The sequence below is a fragment of the Tachypleus tridentatus genome, chromosome 3 (genome assembly GCF_004210375.1).
Source record: "Tachypleus tridentatus isolate NWPU-2018 chromosome 3, ASM421037v1, whole genome shotgun sequence".
Taxonomy (NCBI): Eukaryota; Metazoa; Arthropoda; class Merostomata; order Xiphosura; family Limulidae; genus Tachypleus; species Tachypleus tridentatus.
Genome location: NC_134827.1, coordinates 43,418,905 through 43,444,257, shown reverse-complemented (window position 1 = coordinate 43,444,257; position 25,353 = coordinate 43,418,905). Strand labels below are relative to the sequence as shown.

General features: G+C 34.8%; 2 protein-coding genes across 3 annotated transcripts in view; both read right to left on the bottom strand.

The window, feature by feature from the left end:
- LOC143246780 (MKRN2 opposite strand protein-like) overlaps positions 1–4,784 on the bottom strand; it is a 28,574-nt gene extending 23,790 nt beyond the window's left edge. Inside the window, exon 1 of the mRNA XM_076493931.1 lies at positions 3,871–4,784. Within this exon, the coding sequence (XP_076350046.1) occupies positions 3,871–4,085 (215 nt within the window). The 5' untranslated portion in view covers positions 4,086–4,784. The remainder of the gene's footprint in view (positions 1–3,870) is intronic.
- Positions 4,785–10,208: 5,424 nt separating this feature from the next.
- LOC143246779 (uncharacterized) overlaps positions 10,209–25,353 on the bottom strand; it is a 32,574-nt gene continuing 17,429 nt past the window's right edge. For both annotated transcript variants that reach the window (XM_076493929.1, XM_076493930.1), the window contains 4 exons: positions 17,920–17,980; positions 12,308–12,475; positions 12,067–12,171; positions 10,209–11,446 (listed from right to left, as the gene is read on the bottom strand). In XM_076493929.1, the coding sequence (XP_076350044.1) occupies positions 11,379–11,446; positions 12,067–12,171; positions 12,308–12,475; positions 17,920–17,980 (402 nt within the window). In that variant the 3' untranslated portion in view covers positions 10,209–11,378. The remainder of the gene's footprint in view (positions 11,447–12,066; positions 12,172–12,307; positions 12,476–17,919; positions 17,981–25,353) is intronic.

The window sequence follows — 25,353 nt, the reverse complement described above, 5'->3', positions numbered from 1 at the left end:
AGTGTTGTGAGGAGCTCTCCTGTTTCTGACCGTTCATTCCTTTATTGAATGAAGATCTATCAACCTCCATGGATCCTGCCCTCGGTTAAGTAAGCATGTCTCTGTCTGTGGACAAAGATACCAGCAACTGAGGGGATGAATGAATAGTCATTTTACTTCTTGAAGCTGCAGAAGAAGATGGACCCAAGACAACACCCAAAGCCAAAGGAAGTGGAACCAAACAGGCACAGGAAGGAGTGGCAGGGACAGAGATGGAAACAGACATAGAGTTGTCAACTCTTTTAATCATGGAGGGCAAAAGACCATTCAGATGTTTTGCAACTGCTGAAGGCACTATGGAATGGAGTGCAGCAACATATGACCAAGATGGAATTAGGGACAAAAATTTCCAAGTCTCTGGGTAGGAGATATTATTTATAGTCTTCAGGCATTGCACCTCTTTCTTCTCTAGTTAAGGCAAGAAAGAAAGTAAGAGAGGTGTTGACCACTACAGTTAACACAGCATGGTTCCAGCTTGCACTCGTAAGCATTGTGGTCTTTGCTACCATAACGAGTGCAGGTTAAAGAACCACAATATGATGTTTTTAATGACTGAACCATTGACACTGGAAACACCCAAGAGAGTTGGGAATGTATGGCTGTACCATACAGTTCAGATAACCATCTCTGAATGTGGCAGGAGGACTGATGATGTAAACGTTAATATCAGAACATGAGTAGGCACCATAATTCCATCTTTGTGAGTGGAGATTCGGCACATCACAGAAACACTCAAAGTCAGGAATGTTCTTTAAATCCCTCTCAACTATAACTCCTCTGGAAGAATTTAAAGTTGTATGTGGAGTTACATCACTGGGTATATCCCCAATGGCCTTCAATTTCAAGAAGAGTTTGATATGTTGTGGTGAAGATATTTCCACCAAAATGTCTTCAGAGTGCAACGTCTTTACCACATTAGGAAAGCCAGCAAGCCTCTCTAATCCATTTTGAATAAAAAGACATCTGTCCTAAGGATTTCTTGAATAAGAAATAGATAATTAGAAATTGAGATACAGAATCTGACTATGATGTTGACTGTACAACAGAGTCGTCCATTCATGGTTATTTTCCAATAATGTTTTTTTTTCAAGTTTATTTATTTTTTTCATAAATGAAGGTATCCATAACAAAGATGCTACATAAAGTACCCATCCCCATGATGTCCTATAGGGGATGCACTACAATGCCAAACAAGGACACTGCAGCAATACGAGGGTTTCATTAACACTATACTTGAACACCAGTATCAAACACAATGTCCACAACACCCACTGAGAACATCCAACACTGGTATTTGATTGACTCTAGCTCAAATGGATGTGTAGATCTCACAGGAGGTAAACAGAACCTTCTCTGAAAGGTCACCTCACCACATACAGAAATCCACCTCAAGGAAGTTATACATTTTCAAAACCAGTTACACATTATCAAGAACAAAATTGTTTTATCCTTATTCAGCTTTCATGGTCTAAAAAGTAAAAAACAATAGAAAAGCTATATTAAAATTTACCTACTAACTAGACTGAAGATGACCTAAGAAAGTTGAAACATTGTTCTGTACTTTATTTAAATAAATGTTTTAATACACATACCAGTCATCTTGAGATACACATTTAAACCTTCATAAAGAATACGACTATTTTTTAAAGATTGCAACGTTCAACCATTCCATTGTAATTTATTGGTATAAAGGTGGAAGTCATTACACTGGACCAATGGTACCATGTCTCTATGACAGTATAAAGGTGGAAGTCATTACACTGCAGCAGTGACACCATGCCTCTATGACAGTATAAAGGTGGAAATCACTACACTGGAGCAGTGGTACCATGTTGCTATGACAGTATAAAGGTGGAAGTCATTACACTGCAGCAGTGACACAGTGTCTCTATGACAGTATAAAGGTGGAAGTCATTACACTGCAGCAGTGGTACCATGTCTCTATGACAGTATAAAGGTGGAAGTCATTACACTGCAGCAGTGGTACCATGTCTCTATGACAGTATAAAGGTGGAAGTCATTACACTGGAGCAGTGGTACATGTTTCTAGGACAGTATAAAGCTGGAAGTCATTACACTGGAGCAGTGGTACCATGTTGCTATGACAGTATAAAGGTGGAAGTCATTACACTGCAGCAGTGGTACCACGTCTCTATGACAGTATAAAGGTGGAAGTCATTACACCGCAGCAGTGGTACATGTCCTATGACAGTATAAAGGTGGAAGTCATTACAGCAGTGACACCATGCCCCATGACAGTGGTGGAAATCACTACACTGGAGCAGTGGTACCATGTTGCTATGACAGTATAAAGGTGGAAGTCATTACACTGGCACATGTCATGACAGCATAAAGGTGGAAGTCATTACACTGCAGCAGAGGCACCATGTTGCTATGACAGCATAAAGGTGGAAGTCATTACACACCATGTTGCTATGACAGCATAAAGGTGGAAGTCATTACACCGCAGCAGAGGCACCATGTTGCTATGACAGTATAAAGGTGGAAGTCATTACACTGCAGCAGTGACACCATGCCTCTATGACAGTATAAAGGTGGAAATCACTACACTGGAGCAGTGGTACCATGTTGCTATGACAGTATAAAGGTGGAAGTCATTACACTGCAGCAGTGACACCATGCCTCTATGACAGCATAAAGGTGGAAATCACTACACTGGAGCAGTGGTACCATGTTGCTATGACAGTATAAAGGTGGAAGTCATTACACTGCAGCAGTGGTACCATGTCTCTATGACAGTATAAAGGTGGAAGTCATTACACTGCAGCAGAGGTACCATGTTGCTATGACAGTATAAAGGTGGAAGTCATTACACCGCAGCAGAGGCACCATGTCTCTATGACAGTATAAAGGTGGAAGTCATTACACCGCAGTAGAGGCACCATGTCTCTATGACAGTATAAAGGTGGAAGTCATTACACCGCAGCAGTGACACAGTGTCTCTATGACAGTATAAAGGTGGAAGTCATTACACTGCAGCAGTGACACCATGCCTCTGTGGCAGTATAAAGGTGGAAGTCATTACACTGCAGCAGTGATACCATGTCTCTATGACAGTATAAAGGTGGAAGTCATTACACTGCAGCAGAGGTACCATGTCTCTATGACAGTATAAAGGTGGAAGTCATTACACTGCAGCAGAGGTACCATGTTGCTATGACAGTATAAAGGTGGAAGTCATTACACTGCAGCAGAGGTACCATGTCTCTATGACAGTATAAAGGTGGAAGTCATTACACTGCAGCAGAGGTACCATGTCTCTATGACAGTATAAAGGTGGAAGTCATTACACTGCAGCAGTGACACAGTGTCTCTATGACAGTATAAAGGTGGAAGTCATTACACTGCAGCAGTGACACCATGCTCTATGAGTGTGTAAAAAACATTAATGTAACGTATCATCATGATTTTACAACTTCTAGTCAAGTGGTGATTCAAAAAACCAGTTCAAAGGTCATTTGAAAACCCAATAATTAAAAAGAACTAAACAATTATACAGAATTTGATAACAAACAGTACAAATTCTGAATAAAATCACATGGTCATGTAAGCAAGCTATCGGTAGAACTTTAAGATTACAATACCTGTTCACAAAAGGTGTTCAACAACACATAAACTACTACAACAAAGGCTATTACATTGTACATGCATTTAGTTTACACTTTAAAAGCATTAAATATATACAATAGTAGGGTAACACTAATTTATTAGTATTATTGTAGTAAATTGTTACACTGGCCTATCATAAAATATTAATATACAGATTTTAAACTTAAAAACACAAATTACTTATTTTTATTCCCTACTTACCACAAGAAGTTTCCTGTTGTTGGCCTGATCACAACACAACATGGAACATTTTTGGCAGATATAAATGGATATGGGACACGAAATGGTGGTATTCTTAGCTCTGATGTTTCAAGATCACCACCACATAAACGACATGTTTTAGGCAGTTTAAAACAAAACGTTTTCACTTCTCTTTTGCAGTGTTGGAAACACAGTATACATGGATCTCCGTGCATTCCTGTTTCTTAAGTAAAGATCTCGGTACTTTTTAAGGCTGTTACCACATCCTACCCCATAAAAGTCATACTTAATTGTATGTATAAAAATAAGACAATCTGTCGATATAAATGACTTTGTACGAACTGACGGTTAACTTTACGAACATGGTTACGAAGTCTACTATTCTTCTAACGCTAGGTTATATACTGCCGATATCTGTCCACCACAATAACGACTTTTAAACACTGACTGGGTACGATGTCAATCACCGTCAACATAAAACTTTGAGATACGGCTTTTCATTCCTCAACCGAACATACAAGTTTTAACTGTAACTTAATACATGTGCTGTTTTTTGGCTTTGTTTATTTTGAATGAAAACTTACCTGTGAAATTAATCCTAATACTCAACTGTGAGCTCTATCTCCATAGGCCTGCTATGTTACTGACTCGACACAAGAACACGAAATGTTACCTCAGCCCAATTGCCCCTAAACTTTAACTTAATTGAGGTCACCTACTTATTGTATCCTTATTCTGAATGCAAAAAAAAAAGAAAGAAAAGAATCTTGTATAATTATTCTGTCTTCTCAATGACTAGCCTGAAGCATAATAAAATATTACACAGACAAACCAAATCATGCCACGTCAAACAATTGTACACTGCACATCATCACTCCTCGATATCTAAGGGTAAACACCCGGAAGTTACCTAACTTGACTGTATTTACCTTTCTTAGGAACAAATACCAAACCGTCAACGGTTACACCAGAAAAATAGGTCTAATGCACACCTGTGTTCTTCTTGCTCGACGAAAATTTAAACAAAATCACGATTTTAAGAGATAACCCGTTTACCGTGTTAAAATATGCATTAAGTAAATTATAACTGATACAAATATTAATTACGAAATAATAATATACATAATAGCAAATTGATAAATAACGATTTATAAGTGTTATGAAGTTTTATTTTTTAGAATATTTCTGAATAAGAAAGACTAGTATTCAATCCAAATGTGTAATGTTTCTCAAAATAAACCACTTCATTATGCTTATAAGTCGTTCTTTGTCAGTTTATTACTATATTAAGATAAAGTCCTTCCATCATAAAACATTATAAATACTGGTTATGTTTTAAGCAACAACAACAACACCAAAATAGATGTTGATATCAACAACCGAGAATAAAATTTTAAACTAATGATTTTAATAGTTTAAAAAATGTAATAATAAATTTGTGTAAGGAGTCATTTTCAATGACATTTTTAATGTGATTTTATGTTTTGTTTTTTACTAAATCATGAACGATTATATTCTCATTCCAGTAGCTCTGTTCTAATGCGTACATACTGCGTATTTTAATAAACCATGTTAAATTTAAACAGAACTGATACTTTATCGTATATTATTACAACAATTAGGAAAAATAATAATAATTTAATTTTGCTCAAGAAATATACTTGTGTACAGACCTTGGACGCCACTGCTCAAAGTCTTTACTCTAAAGAATGTCTTGATATAGTGTGCGTGGCTTAATGATGATTATTTGTAGGAAATGATATAAACAGCATACCACATCCTTCATCTCAGCGGTCTAACTTAGCACTGTCAGACTACGACATTCGCCATTTTGACCAAACATATCAATATTCATGTGCGCGGCGAAAAGAAAGTACAGTTTCTGAACGCCTCACGTTAAATTTAGTTTTCGGACCCCAAAAAGTTTCTACGTTAAGATTCGATAGAATTTTTAAATAAAATACCTGACAAGATTGAATAACCAGCACAAAAATGTGAATGACATTACAGTGTTAGTGAATTTGAGTTAAATCAGTCAGTTACTTCAGTTCTGTAAGGTTTGTAGCTGTGACAAAGAAAGTAAGATTCGAGACAAATGTCGTGCATACAAGGGAAGTTATCATAGATCATTTACTTTCTAGATTTACAGGATACGACTTCTTCTCTTACATTATATTTAAAAATAACTGCTTATGTATGGGGTTGTTTATGTTCTGCCCTCCTCGCACATCTCAGGTCATGTTGATGTTTTATATACTTCTTGTGATGTAGGAACATACCTTTGGTTTCTGTTTGTTTTTAGCAATATAATAGTTCTTTTGAATATATTCTTGGTTTTGAATATTGCAAAGTCTACATAACAAGAAAACCATTAAGTTGGTTTTGTTTCAAGTTACCTCATAAGTTGATAATACTTGTTACTGCCTGTGGAGAACATTGTTTATTGTGACCTTGTGGAAGGATATTAATAGAGCTGTACATGTGATAGAGTCACGTGATAATACGTTTCATTAGATAAATCAAAAGTTTCTTTGAAACTAAGTCAGATGGATAATGTTAAGTTGAAAACAACTAGAAGTAATGAAGCTTTAAGTGTTTCTATCAGGTCATCCCTTAAGTAATGTCCGATTTTAGGTTCAGAAAAAGAGAAAGGATTTCAAATGCTTTTAATGTTACTTAATCAATAATGTATGTTCCATTATTACTAATTACTTCCTGCCAACGATTCACAAGCTTCTGAATGCCACTTCCATAAAATTCTTGGAGTTTGGAGGAACAGAATGTATATTGTATGTGTTCCAAGCTCTTTTCCATCAAGATAGTTCTGCATACTTTGAAATAGAAGATAATCAGATGGGGTAAAATCTGGAGAATAAGGAGGATGTGGAAGTTTTCTCACTCTAGCTCTTCAGTCTTTGCAGATGGGATCCTTGCTGTATGGGGCCGTGCATTATCCTGGTGTAACACGACACCTTTACAATTGATTAAAGCAGGTCTCTTTTCATTCAGCGCTTTAACTATTGACTATAGAAGTCTGGTGTAATTGTTACACTGAGTGGCAGCAACTCAAAGTGAATCACACCAACAATATCCCACCAAACGCTTAAAAGACTTTCCTAGGGTGGAGTTCCATTTTGGGCTGTGCTTTACCCAGTTTACCTGCACTGAGTCATTGTATGCAATACTTAATATTTTTATAACATATCCATTTTTTAGCTCCAGTAACTAATCTGTCCAAAAATGGCGAGATACATTCATGAGAATGCAAAGAAGTGCAAATGTCCACTCTTGCTCTCTGGTTGGCTTCTGTCAAATCATGGGACACCAATTTTCCAAGATTTGAGACCCTTTCAAGCTGTTGTAGATGACGATGGACTGTGGAATGGGTTTGCTTAAGCTTCTGTACTAGTTCTTCAACTGTTATAGCACAATATTCATCAAGTGCAGGTAGCAGCAAGTCATCATTAAACTCAACAAGACAACCTAAATGTGGCGCATCACTTAAGCTGTAGTCACCTGATCTGAACTTCTGAAACCACCTTCGACGTTTTCTTTCATTAAGAGACTCCGCACCATAAACATCTTGAATGTTTCGAGTAGTTTCTGCTGCACTATTGCCTTTTTAAACCCATAAAGCTTTATATACTTTATGTGCTCCTCACACACATCCATCTTCATAAGTGATTATTTGATTAATGATGTGAAATAGTGGAGTTATGTTAGTTTCTTTTATTTGTCTGAACGTTTGTATGCACATCTTACTACATATTTTAGTTATTAAAGCCTTCTACAAAAACAGAAATAATGATGCACTTTCTGCATTACATTTTTGGACATTACTTAGGGGATGACCTGATATTTTATATTAACAAAAATTAGCAATTGTATTCCTATTTGTCTAGTCTTATTATTTTGATTAATATTAAACAATAGCCTGGGTTAACATTCCATAAAATTGTATTTTAACATAAAATGAAGCACATGAGGAGAAAAGTCCAAAACATAATTTTACACTTAATTCGGATATTCGAAACTCTCTTCACTAAGTTTAGATTTCATTCATTGCTTCCTAAAACTCACGACACATTTACCCAAAAATATCCTTGAAAATAATTGTGTGTAGAAGTTAAACTCAGTGTGGTAGATGTTTCAGTATAATAATAGTAAATTATTCATCAACTGTTGTTTATAAATGTATTTATTGTTCCATGTTGTTCACTGTGTTGTTTGTCAAATACAAAAAAAAAATTATGCTTGAACGATTTATATTCTTGTATGATTTTATTATTTCGCTTGAACAAAGATACAAACACACTTTTTATTTAAGTGACGTGAGAAATGTGCAAGAAGTTAGTAAAATCTTCATTGTTAGTGATAGTGATATTAACGTTAAATGACGACTTAGAAAGAACATGAGGTGGGAAAGACAGGAAAATATAGTTCAAAAAGATACCATGGGTTTCTCCATTTAAAATATCATAATGGTTATCCTGAATTTATTTATCTGAATATGTGCAATTTTTACACTGTCAGAAAAAAACATTAATCTAGTTTTGTTTCAACTTACCTTTGTTATTCTTGAAGTTAGTAATACCGGTTTCCACCTGTGGACAACATGGTTTGACCCTACGTAAACGACTAAAAGTCAAAGTGTGCATTGTACCAAACTTATCCAGTGTGCCATTCGGCGTGCTATTATGCATTTAATGTCAAAATCATTCATATGATGGTACAAAATGCAGACAGAAAAAGTGAAATTAGTAATTAAGCTCGTGACAAACCAAAGAATCAATACATGGCTGCTAGTAAATGATCTGTCAGATTAGCAGCGAGAGCTTAATTTACAAGAGGATACAGTTAGGTGGGAAGAACAAACCCGATACCAGACATACGTTCTATAAAACAACAAACACTATAGTCAGTGCCAAAATAGACTGGACACCAGTGTATTAAACTGTTTGATCTTCGCAAGTATTTATTATACTGACAAAAAGATGATGTGAACCGATCTCAGGGGGGTTAAAATATCAAGATATCTTACTTCTGAAAAGTTATGATACGCCATAACCAAGCCCAAATGACTAGTGAATTTAAACTTAAGAAAATGGGGCTTACCGGGCTCTTTTCATACCAATATCAACAGAAAGCAAACAGAGGACCAACCTAAAGAGGGTCTAGATGTGCTTTAGGTGACTTAAGTCCACCCGTAGTCATCACCCAAGGTTTATATGATCTGAAATCATGTCCTTGCTGTAGAAACAATGTATCGTTTTAATCAATTATAATGTGGGGTTTTGTATCTCAAGACGGCTGGTATGGGTATTAAAACTTTTATTAAAATAGAGAACAACGTTTTAACCTCCTTAAGTCATTTTCAGGTTAATTGTTTTGAATTTCACGCAAAGCTCCTCAAGGGCTATCTGCGCTAGCCATCCCTAATTTTGCAGTGTAGGACTAGAGAGAAGGCAGCTAGTCATCACCATCACCGCCAACTCTTGGACTACTCTTTTACCAATGAATAGTGAAAATGATCGTCACATTATAACGCGACCACAGCTGAAAGGGAGAGTATGTTTGGTGTGACGGTGATTCGAACCCGCAACCCTTTAGATTACGAGTCGAGTGCCTTACGCACCTGACCATGCCGTGCCTGTCAGGTTAACAAAGAGAGTTTGCAATTAACCGTTGCAGGCACGTCTTACAGAGGAGTGTCAACGGTTACGGGATTGTAGGGGGCGTTGCAAGTGAATGTTAGGTTATTAATTAGTATAGAGTTGTTCCTTTATATTGGTTTTAGTTGTTGTATATGTAGGGCTTCTTTGATTTTACGTTTGTTTATATTTGTTTCTCTACTTAGTATCCGAGTGTTTTCTATAGTTATGTTGTGTTGTGTTTGATTTACAGTGTTCAAAAACGTCTGAAGGAGGTTTTTTGTTGTTGTTCTTTGAATCTAGTTTCCATTTTTCTCCAATATAGAAGTCGTGGCAGTTGTTTCATTGTATTTTATAAATTTTGTTGTGTTTGTCAGTGTAGTTTGTACATAGTATGGGCTTTAGTTTTGTACCTGGTTTTTGAATAAATTTGTTTACTGGAAGGTTGTGTTTTGTTATAAGTTTTTTTTTGAAATGTTGGTTATTTTTTCACTGATGTCGGGAACATGTGGTATACAACAGTGAAAGGTTTTGTAGTTTGTTGTATCTTTAGATTTATTGTTGTTTGTTTGTTGTTGGTCTCGGTGTGTGCGTATAACACCAGTGGGAAAGGAGTTAAAATGGACCATGCAAGAATATGTGACCTGTAAAACAACATGTTACACAAATTATTTAATGTTGACAAGCTAGTTCAAATGACAGTTTATTTTTACAGATATGAATCTAGTCTACAATTTTACTTACAGAAAGTAATTTTTCTTAGTTATCAAATAATGTACTAAAGCATTATTTAAATCAACTTGAATGTAGGCTCATCCACAATTAGCATTGCTATCATTCTGTATGAGCCCAAACATGTTTGTTGTCTCTTTCTTAAAGATATCAACAAGAGATATTTCCTGCTTAAACCAAACAAAATTTTTCTCAATGGTCTTTTGTTGTAGATTTACAGAAAAACAATTAACACACTTTGTAACCAACTAAAACTGACTATTTTACACTCATACAGAAAGGTGTAGACATTGTTTTGATACAAACACATTTTACTCAATATAAAACCACCATAAAATCCATAAAACAATGGAAACATGACATTTAAAAATATCAACAACTCTTCATAAAAAAACTTCATCTGGGAAGTGTGAAGAAACAGTTACCACTTTGAATAGTCCACCTGATAAGTGCAGAATAGTAAAAGTTACACAACAAGCTATCATTCTGTTGTTCATCAAATGATTCAGACACTCATCTGAAAGTGTAAAACACAGTATGATACAATAAACCCAGTTTATAAAGGTGATGACTGTCTTTCTGTAAGACTTACTTCCACCAATTTTCTCTGTTACTGACATAAACCTATTATCTTCACAACTGTAAACTTCCAACAAACTGAGTTACAAAACAAAGTTGCATTTGACAAACAGCAATTGAATTTTTAGGAAGGTAGTTTTTTCCTCTGATAACTTATTACTGAATGTATTTACTGTTTCAACAACTGAGCTCAATTTGTTATTTATATTGTATTTACCTACAAAATGGTCTCTTGTTAAAACAGCCACAACTGTCTTCACATTTTCTTTGATAATACTACAACTGATTGATTCAATTACAAATGAAACATTCCTTACTACTGGTTGTCAGTTAATACAATTATTTGGTTCTCTCTAAACAAAATATGACTGTCATAGAATCAAAAAAAAATTAATTTCTTAAAAAGTGAAGTTTAAAACATGAGTTTCCCAAGTGCACACAGATCAATTCATCATCCTGGTTCTAAAAATATTCCTTTCTAGTACCAATCGTTATCCAAAAAGAGATCGGACAAAAACAACGCTGCTAGTCTGGTAAAACTTGTTATCAACTCGTCTCTGGTACATCTTCAACTTCTCCTGGAAAAAGTGGAAGAAGATCACCAGGAACAACCCCTGTAAAGTCACAATGTATGGTAAAGTCATGTTTAGTTCTACAAAACCCCATGTATACTGAAACAGTAATGATACTAAAATTTAAAATAGTTACCTTTTAGTACTATAAACAAGCTTTTAATCCAAAAGAAGTTTCCTATTTAATATCATGGAGTATCAACTATTTCTATGACTAACAATTTACCCCTTAAAATCAACCCAACATAATTATAGTTAATTGTACACTATACTTATATCTGCTTTTAAAATGTTCCAGATTAAATTTGCTACAATGTTACAGTATTCTACTTGTATTATTCAGAAGTGTTACTAAACAAGAACAATACAGACACATCTCTATATGCTATTCTGGTTGTTAGATGTCTCACACCATTGTTTATTGTTTACCATGCTGCTGAACAATAACAGTACAGACATCTCTATATGCTATACTGGTTGTTAGATGTCTCACGTCATTGTTTACATTGTTGTTAAACTAACCTACGTTTATACTGTTATTGTTCAACTTTACTTTTAATTACTGCAATGTTTTATGTTATGAATAACAAAATATTTAACATCTACAATTGTATTTATTTGTTTCAATGTTTAAGTATATAATACACTTTTAGAGAATTTACCTGCTGCATATTGTGAAGCTAAGATACCTCGGCCAAGTCCAAGAACTGGACTTTGTTGGGACATTTCTCCCAAGATTTGTCCTGGAAACATCCTTTCATCAGCACCTTTCAACATATCAACTATCAGTTTATTTATGAACAGTCCTACTTTTCACTTTCTGATGTTAAACATACATAAATTAAATTTATGCTCATAAAATAGTTAACCACAATAACAGTAGTACCCGTAAACCTCTCCTACCTGCAGGCGTCCAAGAAACTCCCCTTCCACGAGCAATCCCCAATAATGCTTCTCCTCCAGTAAGAGAAGAGTTGTTCTCTTGAACTTGTTCACTGGACTGTGGATCACAATTCAAGGTACTTTTTCCAAATATATTGGCAGCAATACGCCTGTTTTGTGACGGAACACCTGCAAGAAGTATTCACAATTAAAACATGGAACATCATTTTTGTTGTTATAAAAAAAATGAAACATAATATCCTACATTTTCCACTATAGTTAACATTCAAAATTTCTCATTTGTCCACTCATATGATCAGAGTTACAGAACAAAACTTATCATATCTATTACTTTAAAAACAATTAACTTTTAACATGAAAACAATCAATAAATAATAACTCTTGTATATCCAACAACATGCCTATTGGATTTGCAATAACAACGAATACTCTCAACTGAAGAAAGTCTTCTGCAAAGAACCACTTGATTGTGAAGCTCAAAGCTACACAAAATAAAATGATTTTCTCACCCATAGTATCAAAACCTGAATTTTTAACAATATGTCTGCAGACTTACTTTAGAGCCACTAGAGGGCTCTCTCTGTCTCTACAAATTAATATGCACAAGACAGAAATTGTCCAACCAGGAAAAATGTCAATAACAATAATAAAAGAATGGACAACCATTAACCAGAGTTGAACAGTAAATGGGTGAAATTGTACCTCACAGTGATGACAGTAGGCTTACTTCCAATGTCAATAGGGGCAGGAATAGTTCTACATGTAGCTAACATGAAATTTGGAGACATCACTAACAATTTTCTGTAATAATGAAGCTTGTGGACTTAGTGAGTTATTATATAGAACACACACACAAAACTATAGATTACATCATAAGATAAAATAACATTAACTCTTTACATCCAAACCTTTAATGAAAATTAAATGTAATATCATACAGAACACTAACAACAATGTAGCTACAACACAGACATGTATCACGTAGATACACCTCAAAGTGGGTAGTTATACAATGTTTCCTGGTTTTGGAAGTTCTGGCAGAAGTAAGACCCAAATTGTATTTTAGGTGCACCATCTATTCAGTTCAATTTCAGTATTGCAGGCCTCACAAACTGGGATACAATGCATAACTACCCACCTTATACTTTGAAAACCCAGGAGATATGTATCTGCTTTGTAACTGCACTGTTTTATGATGAATCTTTATAGAATGGATGGCAACTGCCTGTTGTGGAGATAAGTAAAAGTCGGAAGACTTTTGAGAGATTGTCCTTTACACTTGTGTTTCCACAACAGGCAGTTGCCGTTCATTCTAAAAAGTTTCATCATGAATACTCTGCCTGAACAATCTGTCAAAGAATGCACTGTTTTATGTTCTCCAAAATGTTACAATATACACACACAAGAAACAAACCCAGAATTACAGTTAACCTCTCAAATATTTGAATTATATTCTGTTGCTGAAAAACAAGGGATAAATGAAGTGACTTTAGAAGAAGGGTAACCATACAAAAACTTAATTTGATATTTTAAATAGCAGATACAAATATGAAATACAGGTAATTATAAAATTACCAAAAATTTCATAAACAGTGATTATAAAAATTAACTGTTACAAAGGTGTACCAAAAAAGGAAAATAAATTTATAAATTACTTCTATAAAATAAAACTTGAATAATTTTGTTGATAAACATAAGATATTAAAAAAGGGGGTTTACTTGTGTATTTCATAAGAACCTTGAATCAAAAGATTAAGGAGTTATTATTGGAAACAAGAAGATATCCATATTGGAAAACATTCCACTATTTCAGAAAAAGCATTTATAGAAGTTAATAAAAAAACAAATACTGAACATTTATATGATATTCTAGACATTATTGAAACATTTGTTGTTTTCACTTATTATCACTTTATACCATACTCCCCTGAGTTATCAAGAATGATTTTGAATTTATTAAAAAGACTGCTAAACAAAATAAGTCAAATTTTTGTCTTTTTTTAAGACATGGCAGTTTTGTATCCAAGTGTTAAACACTGAATATATACTTAAAGCTGTAGAAAGTTTTTTACATAAATGTAAATAAAACCTTAAAACCTGGCATAAATTATCTTACAAGGTTTAGATAGTGTTTAAAATTGGTTTTTAACTTGTGAGAAAATATTTCAAATATTTGGTACAGAAATGGGCAAATAAGCCACTTAAAACACATACTAGTATAACATTGTTTGAATAACAATTATCAAACCTAAAAAATTATGTCATTTTTGAAGATAATTAAGCCCTGTCTTATTTTTTGGACTTAAACACATACTAGTATAACATTGTTTGAATAACAATTATCAAACCTAATTATATTTGAAGATAATTATACTTCATGAAAAGAGTTATGAGTAGAAAAATCTTAGATGATTGTTTTGTAACATGGAAGGATGTTATTAGTAGGTTGGTTGGAGTTTGAAAACAATAAGGAAAATTACGTTAATCTTTCAGAGACATAATAAAGCATTGTTATTTATAGATACACTGCTGACCAAAATCTTCAGGCCAATAAACAAAGAAAAAATAAACATTTTGTGTTCTTAGACTCAACCACTTATTTAAGTTGAGCTTCGAAAGATGAAAATAAAAATAAACTTTTCTAGTATTTAATACGGAAAATGAGAACACTGAAATTAGCCTAAATACTAGCTGGTCAAAAGTTTAAGACCATGTCAAAAAGAAGTCCTAAACAAAGTAGGAAATGCCCAACAAGAGGTCTCAGTAGAAAGTTGCACAGCCATCATTGTGAATAACTGGAAACATTCACTTTGGCATGGTCGCTATAAGCATTTGCAGAAGGCTGGCTGGAATGTTATACCAAGTGGTGAAGATGGCTTCACGAAGATCATGCACTGTTTGGAATTGACGTCCATTTCTACTGACTTCCTTTGCCATCCACCCCCAAACATATACAATGGGTTTCAGTTCGGGCAAACATGCTGGATGGTCCAAAAGAATCACATTATTTGCTATAAAAAAGTCCTTTGTCCTGTGGTCATTGTGGATTGCAGCATTGTCCTGCTGAAAGAGACAGTCATTTCCACACAAGTGAGGGCCTTCAGTCAATAAGGATGCTTTCTCCAACATGACAATGTTGCCAGCTGCTGTTTGACGCCCCTGTATAACCTGACGCTCCATTGTTCCATGGAAGGAAAAAAGCACTCCAGATCATGAATTAACCTCTTTCACTGTGTCGTGTAGTGTAGAAAATGTCTCCGGTGGGATATCCTTATCGTGTCAGTAACGTTAGAAGCCATCTGAACCATCAAGGTTAAATTTTTTTCTCATCAGAGAACAAAACCTTCATCCACTTTTCTACATCCCATGTTTGGTACTTCTCAGCAAAGTTTAACCGAACTGTTTCGTGGTGTGGAAGGAGGCGTGGCCTTTGAAGATGTTTACGGTTTTTAAAGCCTTTGTCTCGTAGATGCCCTCTTATTGTTCTTGAGGTGCATTCTGAGTCCGTAAGGGCTTTAATCTGGTTCGACGATTAGCTGGTGTCTTGCCGGACAACCCGTCAAATCCTTCTGCTCAATGCTGGTGAAATTTTCTTGGGCAGACCACTTGAAATTCTCATTCCGTATCCCTCACGGTCTTTTAAGAAATTTGCAACAGCAGTTTTAATACGCCCAATCTCACCAGGGATGGCACGTTGAGAGAGACCTTGCTTTTGCAACTCGACAATTCTGCCACGTTCAAACTCTGAATAAAAACGTGGTAAAGGCTAAAAAGATGACAATGTAACAGAGGATATGTCAGTGGGAGATATTGACAATGCTAATGCTTGAACACAAATGACTAATGTTTGTTACAAATTATCGATTAACGCTTCGTTTCAGTAGGGTCTTAAACTTTTGACCAGCTAGTATTTAGGCTAATTTCATAGTATTCACATTTTCTCTATTATATGCTACAAAAGGAAGGACAATAACGACAGATAATTTCTTCACAACAATGACACTTGCCAAGTACCTACGAACAAAAAGAACAGGACTTGTTGGAACCATACGGAAATCAAGAACCTTCCTGCCTCCCGAAATAAATGCAAAATCTAGAGAGTTATCACCAAAGTTTTTCTACCATGACGACATCACTCTTCTCAGGCACTCAGACAAACCAGGAAAATATGTGCTACTACTGAGTTTTCAGCATCAGTCTGTTGAAGTAGAAGAGAATGGAAAGCCCGAAATTGTCAATCTTTACAATGCAACGAAGGCAGGTGTCAACACTCTCGATCAACTGGTGAGATATTATACAACAAAGAGGCGATCAAAGCGCTGGTCAGTCTGCATATTTTATAACATTCTAGATCTTGCTACATACAGTGCTTTTGTTCTATACTCGACAAAACATCCAGAATTTCTTCATCAACATAAATCAAGAGCCAGAAGAGAATTTATATGGCAATTGGTGCTTGAAATCAAAGAAATTTACTGCAAAGATAACGACAAAACAAACTCATGTGAACCGCCTGCAAAGAGGGCAAAAAGAGGACGATACCATTTGTGCGGCAGATCAAAAGATAGACAGTCGAAAATTGTTTGCTCAAATTGTAAAAAACATGTTTGTCAGAGCCATTCTAAAGTTGTTTGTAATGAATGTTGCTAAATCAGTGTGTTTCTATTGGAAAAATATATGGGGCCTGATAGGCCCCAAAATCACTTTAGTGGATGTAAATATTTTTTTCGTAGGAGTGTTAAATTATACAAGTTAACTCAATATGGATCTGATTAATTTGACCAACCACATGACCTATTTACACTAATTTAAAGTCTTTATAGATATAGTGTGTATATCTTCACACATAAAGGCTATTTTAGTGAAGTATTGTTAATGAACTAAATATTTGTTCATGAATAAAGTGTTATTTCAAAGGTCCCATTTGAAGTACCATTTAAAATGGTACTGTTTCAATTATTCTGTTAATATTACTAATATATTATGTTAAACATCTCAAGTTACCTTTATGTAATTCCAAGAAAAGCTCCTACATATATTTCAAAGTTTTTTTTCACAGTACATAACTTATATTTTACCTAATTCAAAACAAGATGTCAATTTAAACAACATAATAATCATTTCATGCTATATAATTGGTATAAAACACAAAAAAGTACTTGAATAAAAGTTTGAATGCAAAACTGTCATATGTACTGAGGGGAATACACCTGGGGATAGAAGACAAAATAAGAAACGTGTCACACAGGAATGAACGACCAATTAAAAATTAAACTGTTCACAAACTAGATTACAAATCTAAGAATAAGAGTATATTGTTAATAAGTTGTATATTAAAGTCAATGAAATGAAATACTATCAATATGTAGAGCGTTTAATATGTTTATATAAATGGTGATTTATTAAAGTGATTTCAATGAAAATAAAGCCTTCACAATCACTTCATGTGAATATTATTTTATGCACTGAAAACCACACAGAAAATATTTAATTAAACACTATATTCAGCCAACTGGTTGATGGAACAAAATAAGTCTAATGGTACACTCAAATACTTAACATGTGTAACCCTGGTTAAAGAGAAGTTTGACATCTAACACGATAATTCTTACCTCGACCCATTCCAATGTTACACATCACTTGTGATTCCTTCTTCTGTTGCTGATGAAGAGCCTGAATGTTTTTTGCAACAGAATTATTACACTTCAAACACAAACAATGAATTACAAGTTTTGCGTTATATTTTCTTAATTTTTTACATTTTTTTTACATTTAAAACCAGGTACATATTGAAAAAATTAAAGCAAACTGATAAAATTAGTTGTTTAGCATTAAGTTTGATTAATTATTTGAATATTTAAGTTCTTTAGAAGCACATTACAAAAAACTAAAGGAAATGAATGAAATGATAATACATTAAATGAGTAAAATTAAATATATAAACTACATCAGTACAAGTAAAACATCCTTACAGAGTTAAACAAGCATGTGAAACCAGAGAAAAGATGTTCGCCACTTTGTTTATCAACCAGATATTTTTTGTCGTCAACTGACGTACTGAGGCTGGGTCACGGTCCACTCCGTTTATCAATCCGATCAATCCAATGCTTTTGTAGTTTTTAGGTCACGTCCACTCGGTTTATCAATCCAATGCTTTTGTAGTCAACTGACATACTGAGACTAGGTGGGTCACGGTCCACATACTGAGACTAGGTCACGGTCCACTCGGTTTATCAATCCAATGCTTTTTGTAGTCAACTAACATACTAAGACTAGGTCACAGTCCACTCCGTTTATCAATCCAATGCTTTTTGTAGTCAACTAACATACTGAGACTAGGTCACGGTCCACTCCGTTTATCAATCCGATATTTTCTGTCGTCAACTGACGTACTGAGACTGGGTCATGGTCCACTCCGTTTATCAATCCGATATTTTCTGTCGTCAACTGACGTACTGAGACTGGGTCACGGTCCACTCCGTTTATCAATCCGATATTTTTTTGTCGTCAACTGATGTACTGAGACTGGGTCACGGTCCACTCCGTTTATCAATCCAATGCTTTTTGTAGTCAACTAACATACTGAGACTAGGTCACGGTCCACTCCGTTTATCAATCCAATGCTTTTTGTAGTCAACTAACATACTGAGACTAGGTCACGGTCCACTCCGTTTATTAATCCAATGCTTTTTGTAGTCAACTAACATACTGAGGTTGGGTCACGGTCATATTCGTTTATCAATCTCATATTTTCATCCTCAACTTGCATATTGATTCTGGTTCATGGTCCACAATTCAACTTGCTCATTAGTGTGAACAGAGAAGGGGGTTTAAAAGTTTACTTATTGGTCAGATGGTTTGACCAACTAAGTTCAAACAGTTATGGTAGACAATTACCTTCATTTGTTCAATATTTTTATAAAAGTGTAATTGTATTAATAAGTATATCACAATAATCCTTTACAGTTTTTAGACATAAAAGGTTCACTTTTCAGTGGATAAAGAAGCATCTAAAAAGTTAAACTACATTAACATCCACATTATACATTATGTTTTTAAAAGAAAATTTAAGTAAATGTTCCCCAAACACATAAATAATCTGTTGTTGTCCAATACTTAATGTACTTTCATTTAATCTAGTAGCTCAATTGCTCCAAATCAAATATGAAATAACACAAAAAGGAAGTTACTTTAAGGATGCACCTTAAAATCTCCTTTGTTTAATTACTGGAGATCCATAATCAATCTACTTACAATTTCAGGGATTTTGGACAGTATTTAACATCAATCGTTATATTTGTTTTTACAGTCATTATGGAACTACAAGAAACTTAATGTTTTTAATCTACTATGCTTCAAATTCCTGGATAAAACAATCCTAGTTTTCTGACTTTTGTTTGAAAAATATATGTCATACCATTACTCAAAGAAATTAACACAGGCATTTTGTGTTACTTGTTACTACATAACAAAAATTGTAGTGGGTAAACCATGATGAGTTGACTGTTCAACAAGGAAACCTTAAAGAAATAACCTCAACACTCTAAAACTAATATTAGTTAGCAAGCCAAAACTTGATAGCATTTTGTTTGTTAGAAGTTGTTACTTCTCATAAATGTTTTCTACATTACCAAAGGTTTTGAATGACACGATCTGTGTATCTGACCAAAGTTAATTCTAATGAAATAAGCAACTTCTGTACCTTTACATAACAAATTCCTTACTAATTGTCACAAGTAGAAAATATCTTGTATTCCATCTAGATGTGTTGCATTTGATTCAGAATAATCAAATATTGTAGTCTGACTTGGTATTTAATCTATGATGTCATATTCACGGTTACAGTGGTGAATATTAACAAAATTAGTAAATTTAATTTTTTGTTTTTAATATTTGTATGATGACATGCTTACATCTTGTTTCCATTACATCTGTATTGTATAATTCCATCATAACATGTGCCAAGTGTTTTCTTTCCTTTCAGGTTATGATATAAAAAGATACCATGGAGGTGAATAAACCTACTTCATATAAATGCTGAAGGGAAGAAGATAACATTTCCTAGTGTATTATTTCAAAGACAACAAGAAACTGCTTTAGCCTTCCCATCAGAAGTTGGAGAGACTAGACTATTGAATGTTGTTAAAGGAAGGTAAAAACTTAAATAGGTAGGTTGAGTTCATATCGCCCAGACTTTCTGATGATCAACTGTCTTATCATATGGTATAAAACTTGCTAATGTACATTCAGAGGTGAATATATGTTGTAATGGCTGAGAAAGCAATATTTATCAATATATCAAACAGAAGTTGAAAGAGCAAGCCAGAAGTGCAGTTCAACTCTCGTTCAATCTCAATCTGTGTGTTTATCAAAAATAAGCCAGTAATTAATATGTAGTTTTGAAACATTCAATTTAATGGAAAAGATAATAAAGTTAGCACAAGAAGATGTTACTATGAGAGTGGCACTGTTGACTATTGAGGGGAAGTTTGACTTTCAGTGTTGGGTAGAGTTTCAGAGGAGGATGGGGAGAGGTCAGCAAGAGACGATTATGATAAAAATATGAATGAGCTGTGTTTGGATATCAGGTCTAAAGTTGGGAAAAACATGTGTCACATGACAAAGTGCTTAAAATAAAATGTTATCAGGACTATAGACACTTCTCTTTTAACTTGTCCAGAATTACCAGTAGTAACAGTTAGATCAGTTCTATACAAACTATACCTGTCAGTGGATCACCTAGCTAGAACGACTGAAGTCGACAGTATCCACGTCAGCATATCACATAGCTAGAATGATGGAAATCAACAATGTCTATTTTACAAACCAGTACTTATGTTTTGGGGTAAACTTCCCATTTCTTAATGCTGCAGACAACAAATCTTTTGGAATACTGCCAACCCCTGTTTTCAGCAGTATTTCACACTTCTCTGAATCATTATGGTGTTAAGACACGATATGCCTACAAGTGGTATGCACAAGAATATATACAAACTCTCTGAAACGATTCTTTCAATGTTTTGTAAAGACTGCTGGTATGGATATTAAAACATTAATTAAAATAAAGTACAGGATAATGTTTAGACATTAGGTCATTTTCAGGTTAATGGGTTCTTTCAACATGTTTTTGATTTTCTACTATTTGTACAGAGCTATGACCAGAGGTGTTTCAAAGACCATTCTAATCTTCATATCTGCATGAATCATTTTTAGTAATACTAGAGTCTGATTATCCACGATTGGTTGGTTTCTTGGTACAAAGCAACTAGGCTATCTACACCAAACAATTGGTCAAACCCTCAAATACAAAATGTTATAAAATGAAACAATTATTCAAGTTTAATAAACAAATAAAATCCTAAAAGTCAGATAAAAAACTGAAATAAAATTTTAAAAGCCTGTGGCCTGCAAAAAGCTGAAACAATAGTCACACTGGACAGTGTTATTATCACCAATGATACTATCCAATGTCAGGGAGCAAACTTATAGAAAACATGTGTAGAAAAGATTGCCTTCTTTTGCAGTAATAACAATGACACAAAAGCCATACATAGGCGATTTATGTATTGAGTATCAACAAATGCACACATTGTTGTACCAGTCCTACATAAATGATGTGACCAATATGTACCCCAGACAACACCCCCATATCAATCATTACAGATAGTATATGGCCAAATAACAATAGTAGGTTTGATCTGGAAAAGGTCGTTGAAAGAAGCTACTCAACAAAAGTCGACTGCCAAAAAGAAAGAAGCCTGGCTTTAGATACTGAACAACAGTCCACAAAGATGACAGTACCAGAGCAGATGGGGTTAGCTGTGGTGTCAGCAAGTGCATTCCTGCAAACACAAACATGGTAATGTATCCAGAAAAACTGGATTCAAAGAGAAGAGACAGAAAAGTGAGCTAGTCATTTCTGAATATCAACATGAACAGGGCAAGAACTTACATTAAACATTTTCAAAGCCAGTAGAGAGCTAAAACGTTAGTGTAAATAGTACAGTTACATGGTGGACCAAATCCAGCATATTTAAGACAGAGCCTAGCAGAACCATAAACCAAAGACCTATAGTGTAGCTTGGATAGCATGAGCACATGATAGATTTTCAACATTAAACACAGAATTAATCCTAAAGAGGTGTAAGAAAAGACATGAAAGATGTTCAATGCCCTCACACAATAGACACAAAACTACTTGATGCAAGACACGAAAGTAAGCTAATGGTCAAAGATAAACCCCAAAAACTGTCTTATGGACCATGAGAAGAATAAACTCATGAAAACAGAGCTAAGTGGGGTGTAAACTCTGTTACTGGCAAAAATGAATGTACACAGTTGTGGAGAAAGAAAAACTGTTTGCTGTGGTCCATTTTAACAAGCAATTTAAAGCAGTATGAAGCTCCCTCTCAATAAACTCCAGATTAGATTATTGACACAAATGTGAAAGTCAAACATAGAAGCAGTTTGGAGAGAAGAGGAAGTGACAGTATTGATCCTGATACTGAAAAGAATGACACACAAGACACAGCTCTGAGGAGCTAAGTTTCTGCTTGAATAAACAGGAAAAGTTCAACTTCACATGGACTTGGAACAATCTGTAACATAAAACATTACAAAAAAGGGGTGGGGTAAATAACCATATAACCCTTAAGAATGGAGGTCCCATAAAATGCCAAACCTCCATGTAGTGTCATTAGCCCCTTCTCAAGTTTTAAAAAGGCAGAAACAAAGTACTCTCTCTTTAGTAAGGCTTCTCTGATCAATGTTAATTTTATGTAATTAAACAAAACCACACAATGGGCTATCTCTGCTCTGCTCACTATGGGTATCAAAATCTGGTTTCTAGAACTGTAAGGCTGCAGATTTACTTCTGTGCCACAGTGGTGATCGAAATTCATTTGAATAAGGTGGTCCATAGTGAAGCACTATCAACAAAACCATTGAGTGGTCAAGAGGAGGTCATTTGATATGAGGAACTGAACAAGCCAAACATTAACAATCCTTTTTAAAACATCAAAAATACAACTAAATTTATCTTTGAATCTTTTCAAGGCTTAGATAAAGATAGAACAGTAAGTCTTGCACCAAGCAACAGGAAAAACCTTCTCCTGCCAGATCTGGTTAAAAACAACCAGTAATCCAAGAAGGAGAGAAATGGCACAGCATCTCAGTGTGAATATCTTCAAGCCAAACTGATGTGTTACTGGACTGATGAAGAGCAAGCATAAGTTTTACAATTGTTAATGAGGCAATATGTAATGATGAGAAATTCACATGAAGTAAAAACGTATTCTCAAGATAACTGGTATGGGTATCAACACTTTAATAATGTGTTTTTTGTTGTTGTTAACCTGAAGATGACCTAAGAAGGTCAAAATGTTGTTCCATACTTTATTTTAATTAAAAGTGCTAATACCCATATCAGCCACCTTCAAAATACATAATGAGGCAATTATTGTCACAGAGAAAATCAGCCCAAAAGGGAAGAAGCAAATCACCCTGACTGAGGCATGATGGTAAAGAAAACAGAAGTGATGAAGAAATAAGAAAACCATTCCAAGAGTATTGGTACATAAGCAACATCCTAGCCATTAGACAGAAGATGGAAAGCATTCTTCCTATTGACTTTCCATAACCCGTACCACAACTCTGGAACTGGAGGTAGAAGGCATACTTGTGGTGAACTTATCCAAGATTCCTTTTGGCTTTGACATTTCACCTACCAAACATGGGTATAGGCCCACTGGAAATCACTGCAGTTGGAAAGAGTGGAATGCCTTTAAAAATTATCCTTGGTTACTAGTTGGTGGTAGACCACCATAAATGAGAAATATCATGGGACACATGATGGTTTTCAGAATAAACAGCTACATAAATTATACAATCAGTTACTTCTTGTTAGTAGATGGAAGATTAACAACAGCAGGATCTAGTTCTAATAGAGTGGTGAAGAGCCAGTCACCTTACTTCAACTTCCACCACGGCACTCAGGTCAGGTAGCCCGGCCAACCTCCCTCAAAACTATGGGAAAATGATCACTGCCCTGTAGGTCACTGGCAACTGTCCAAGAAAAACGAGACAGAAGTGAAGGGGAAAAGATAGACCAATAGCGGTAAAAGACTGACTAGGTGCATGAAGATAGCAAAAAAAGTCAGTACTGAAGTAAAAGGTTGTGATCCAAGAGCAGATACTCTGTATAATAATCCTTCCCATCAATATCAGCATTATCCAAAGTAAATTGTGTCTAATAAAGTCTTCCAAGAAGAAAAAGTAACCATTCTATAGGATCAAAGCTTTCCTGAAGACAGGTAAAGAAAACAAACAATGATGGTGCAAGCCACAGAGATAACAACAACTAAATTAAAGATGTAAACAGGAAAGACTGGCTTGCATTGGCCAGTCAACTTGTTTCAAGTACATAAATACTGTACTTTCCTCCACCCCCTTAGGGCAACATCATACACAAAAGGCGAAAGAACCACCACAACTGATGATTTGAGAGTCCAGTTAACCCTTGTAGGCATCATGGATTTTGCTACCCAACAATTACATATCAAAAAATCACTACAAGATGCCTTTGAACTAATAAACTATTTCATATTTTTCTAATCTGAAAGGTTTGGTACACGTGGCCATACGTTGCAGTTCAGACAACCTCCCTTGACAGTGGTAGATGAACAATGTAATGTAAATATCAATACAAGAACATTGGTAGGCAGTATAACACTTTATTAAAGTGGAGATATGTTACACAGCAGAAACACTTTGATTGGAGAAACAACCAAGAATCAACTTAGTGATTTTTCATAAATCCCTCTCAACAATCATGCCTTGAAAGGAATTCAAAGTAGCATAGGGAGTAAACCCTAATAGGGTATCCCCAAATGGCCTTTGAATTCAGGAGGAGTTCATGGTCTATTAGTGTCTCTAGAATGTCAAGTCCTCATATCATTTTGAAAAGAAAGCAGGACCCTCTTATTCCTTGTGAATAAAAGAGGAAGACAGTTACCCTAAAGGTTTTTCTAACAAAAAATGCATGATGA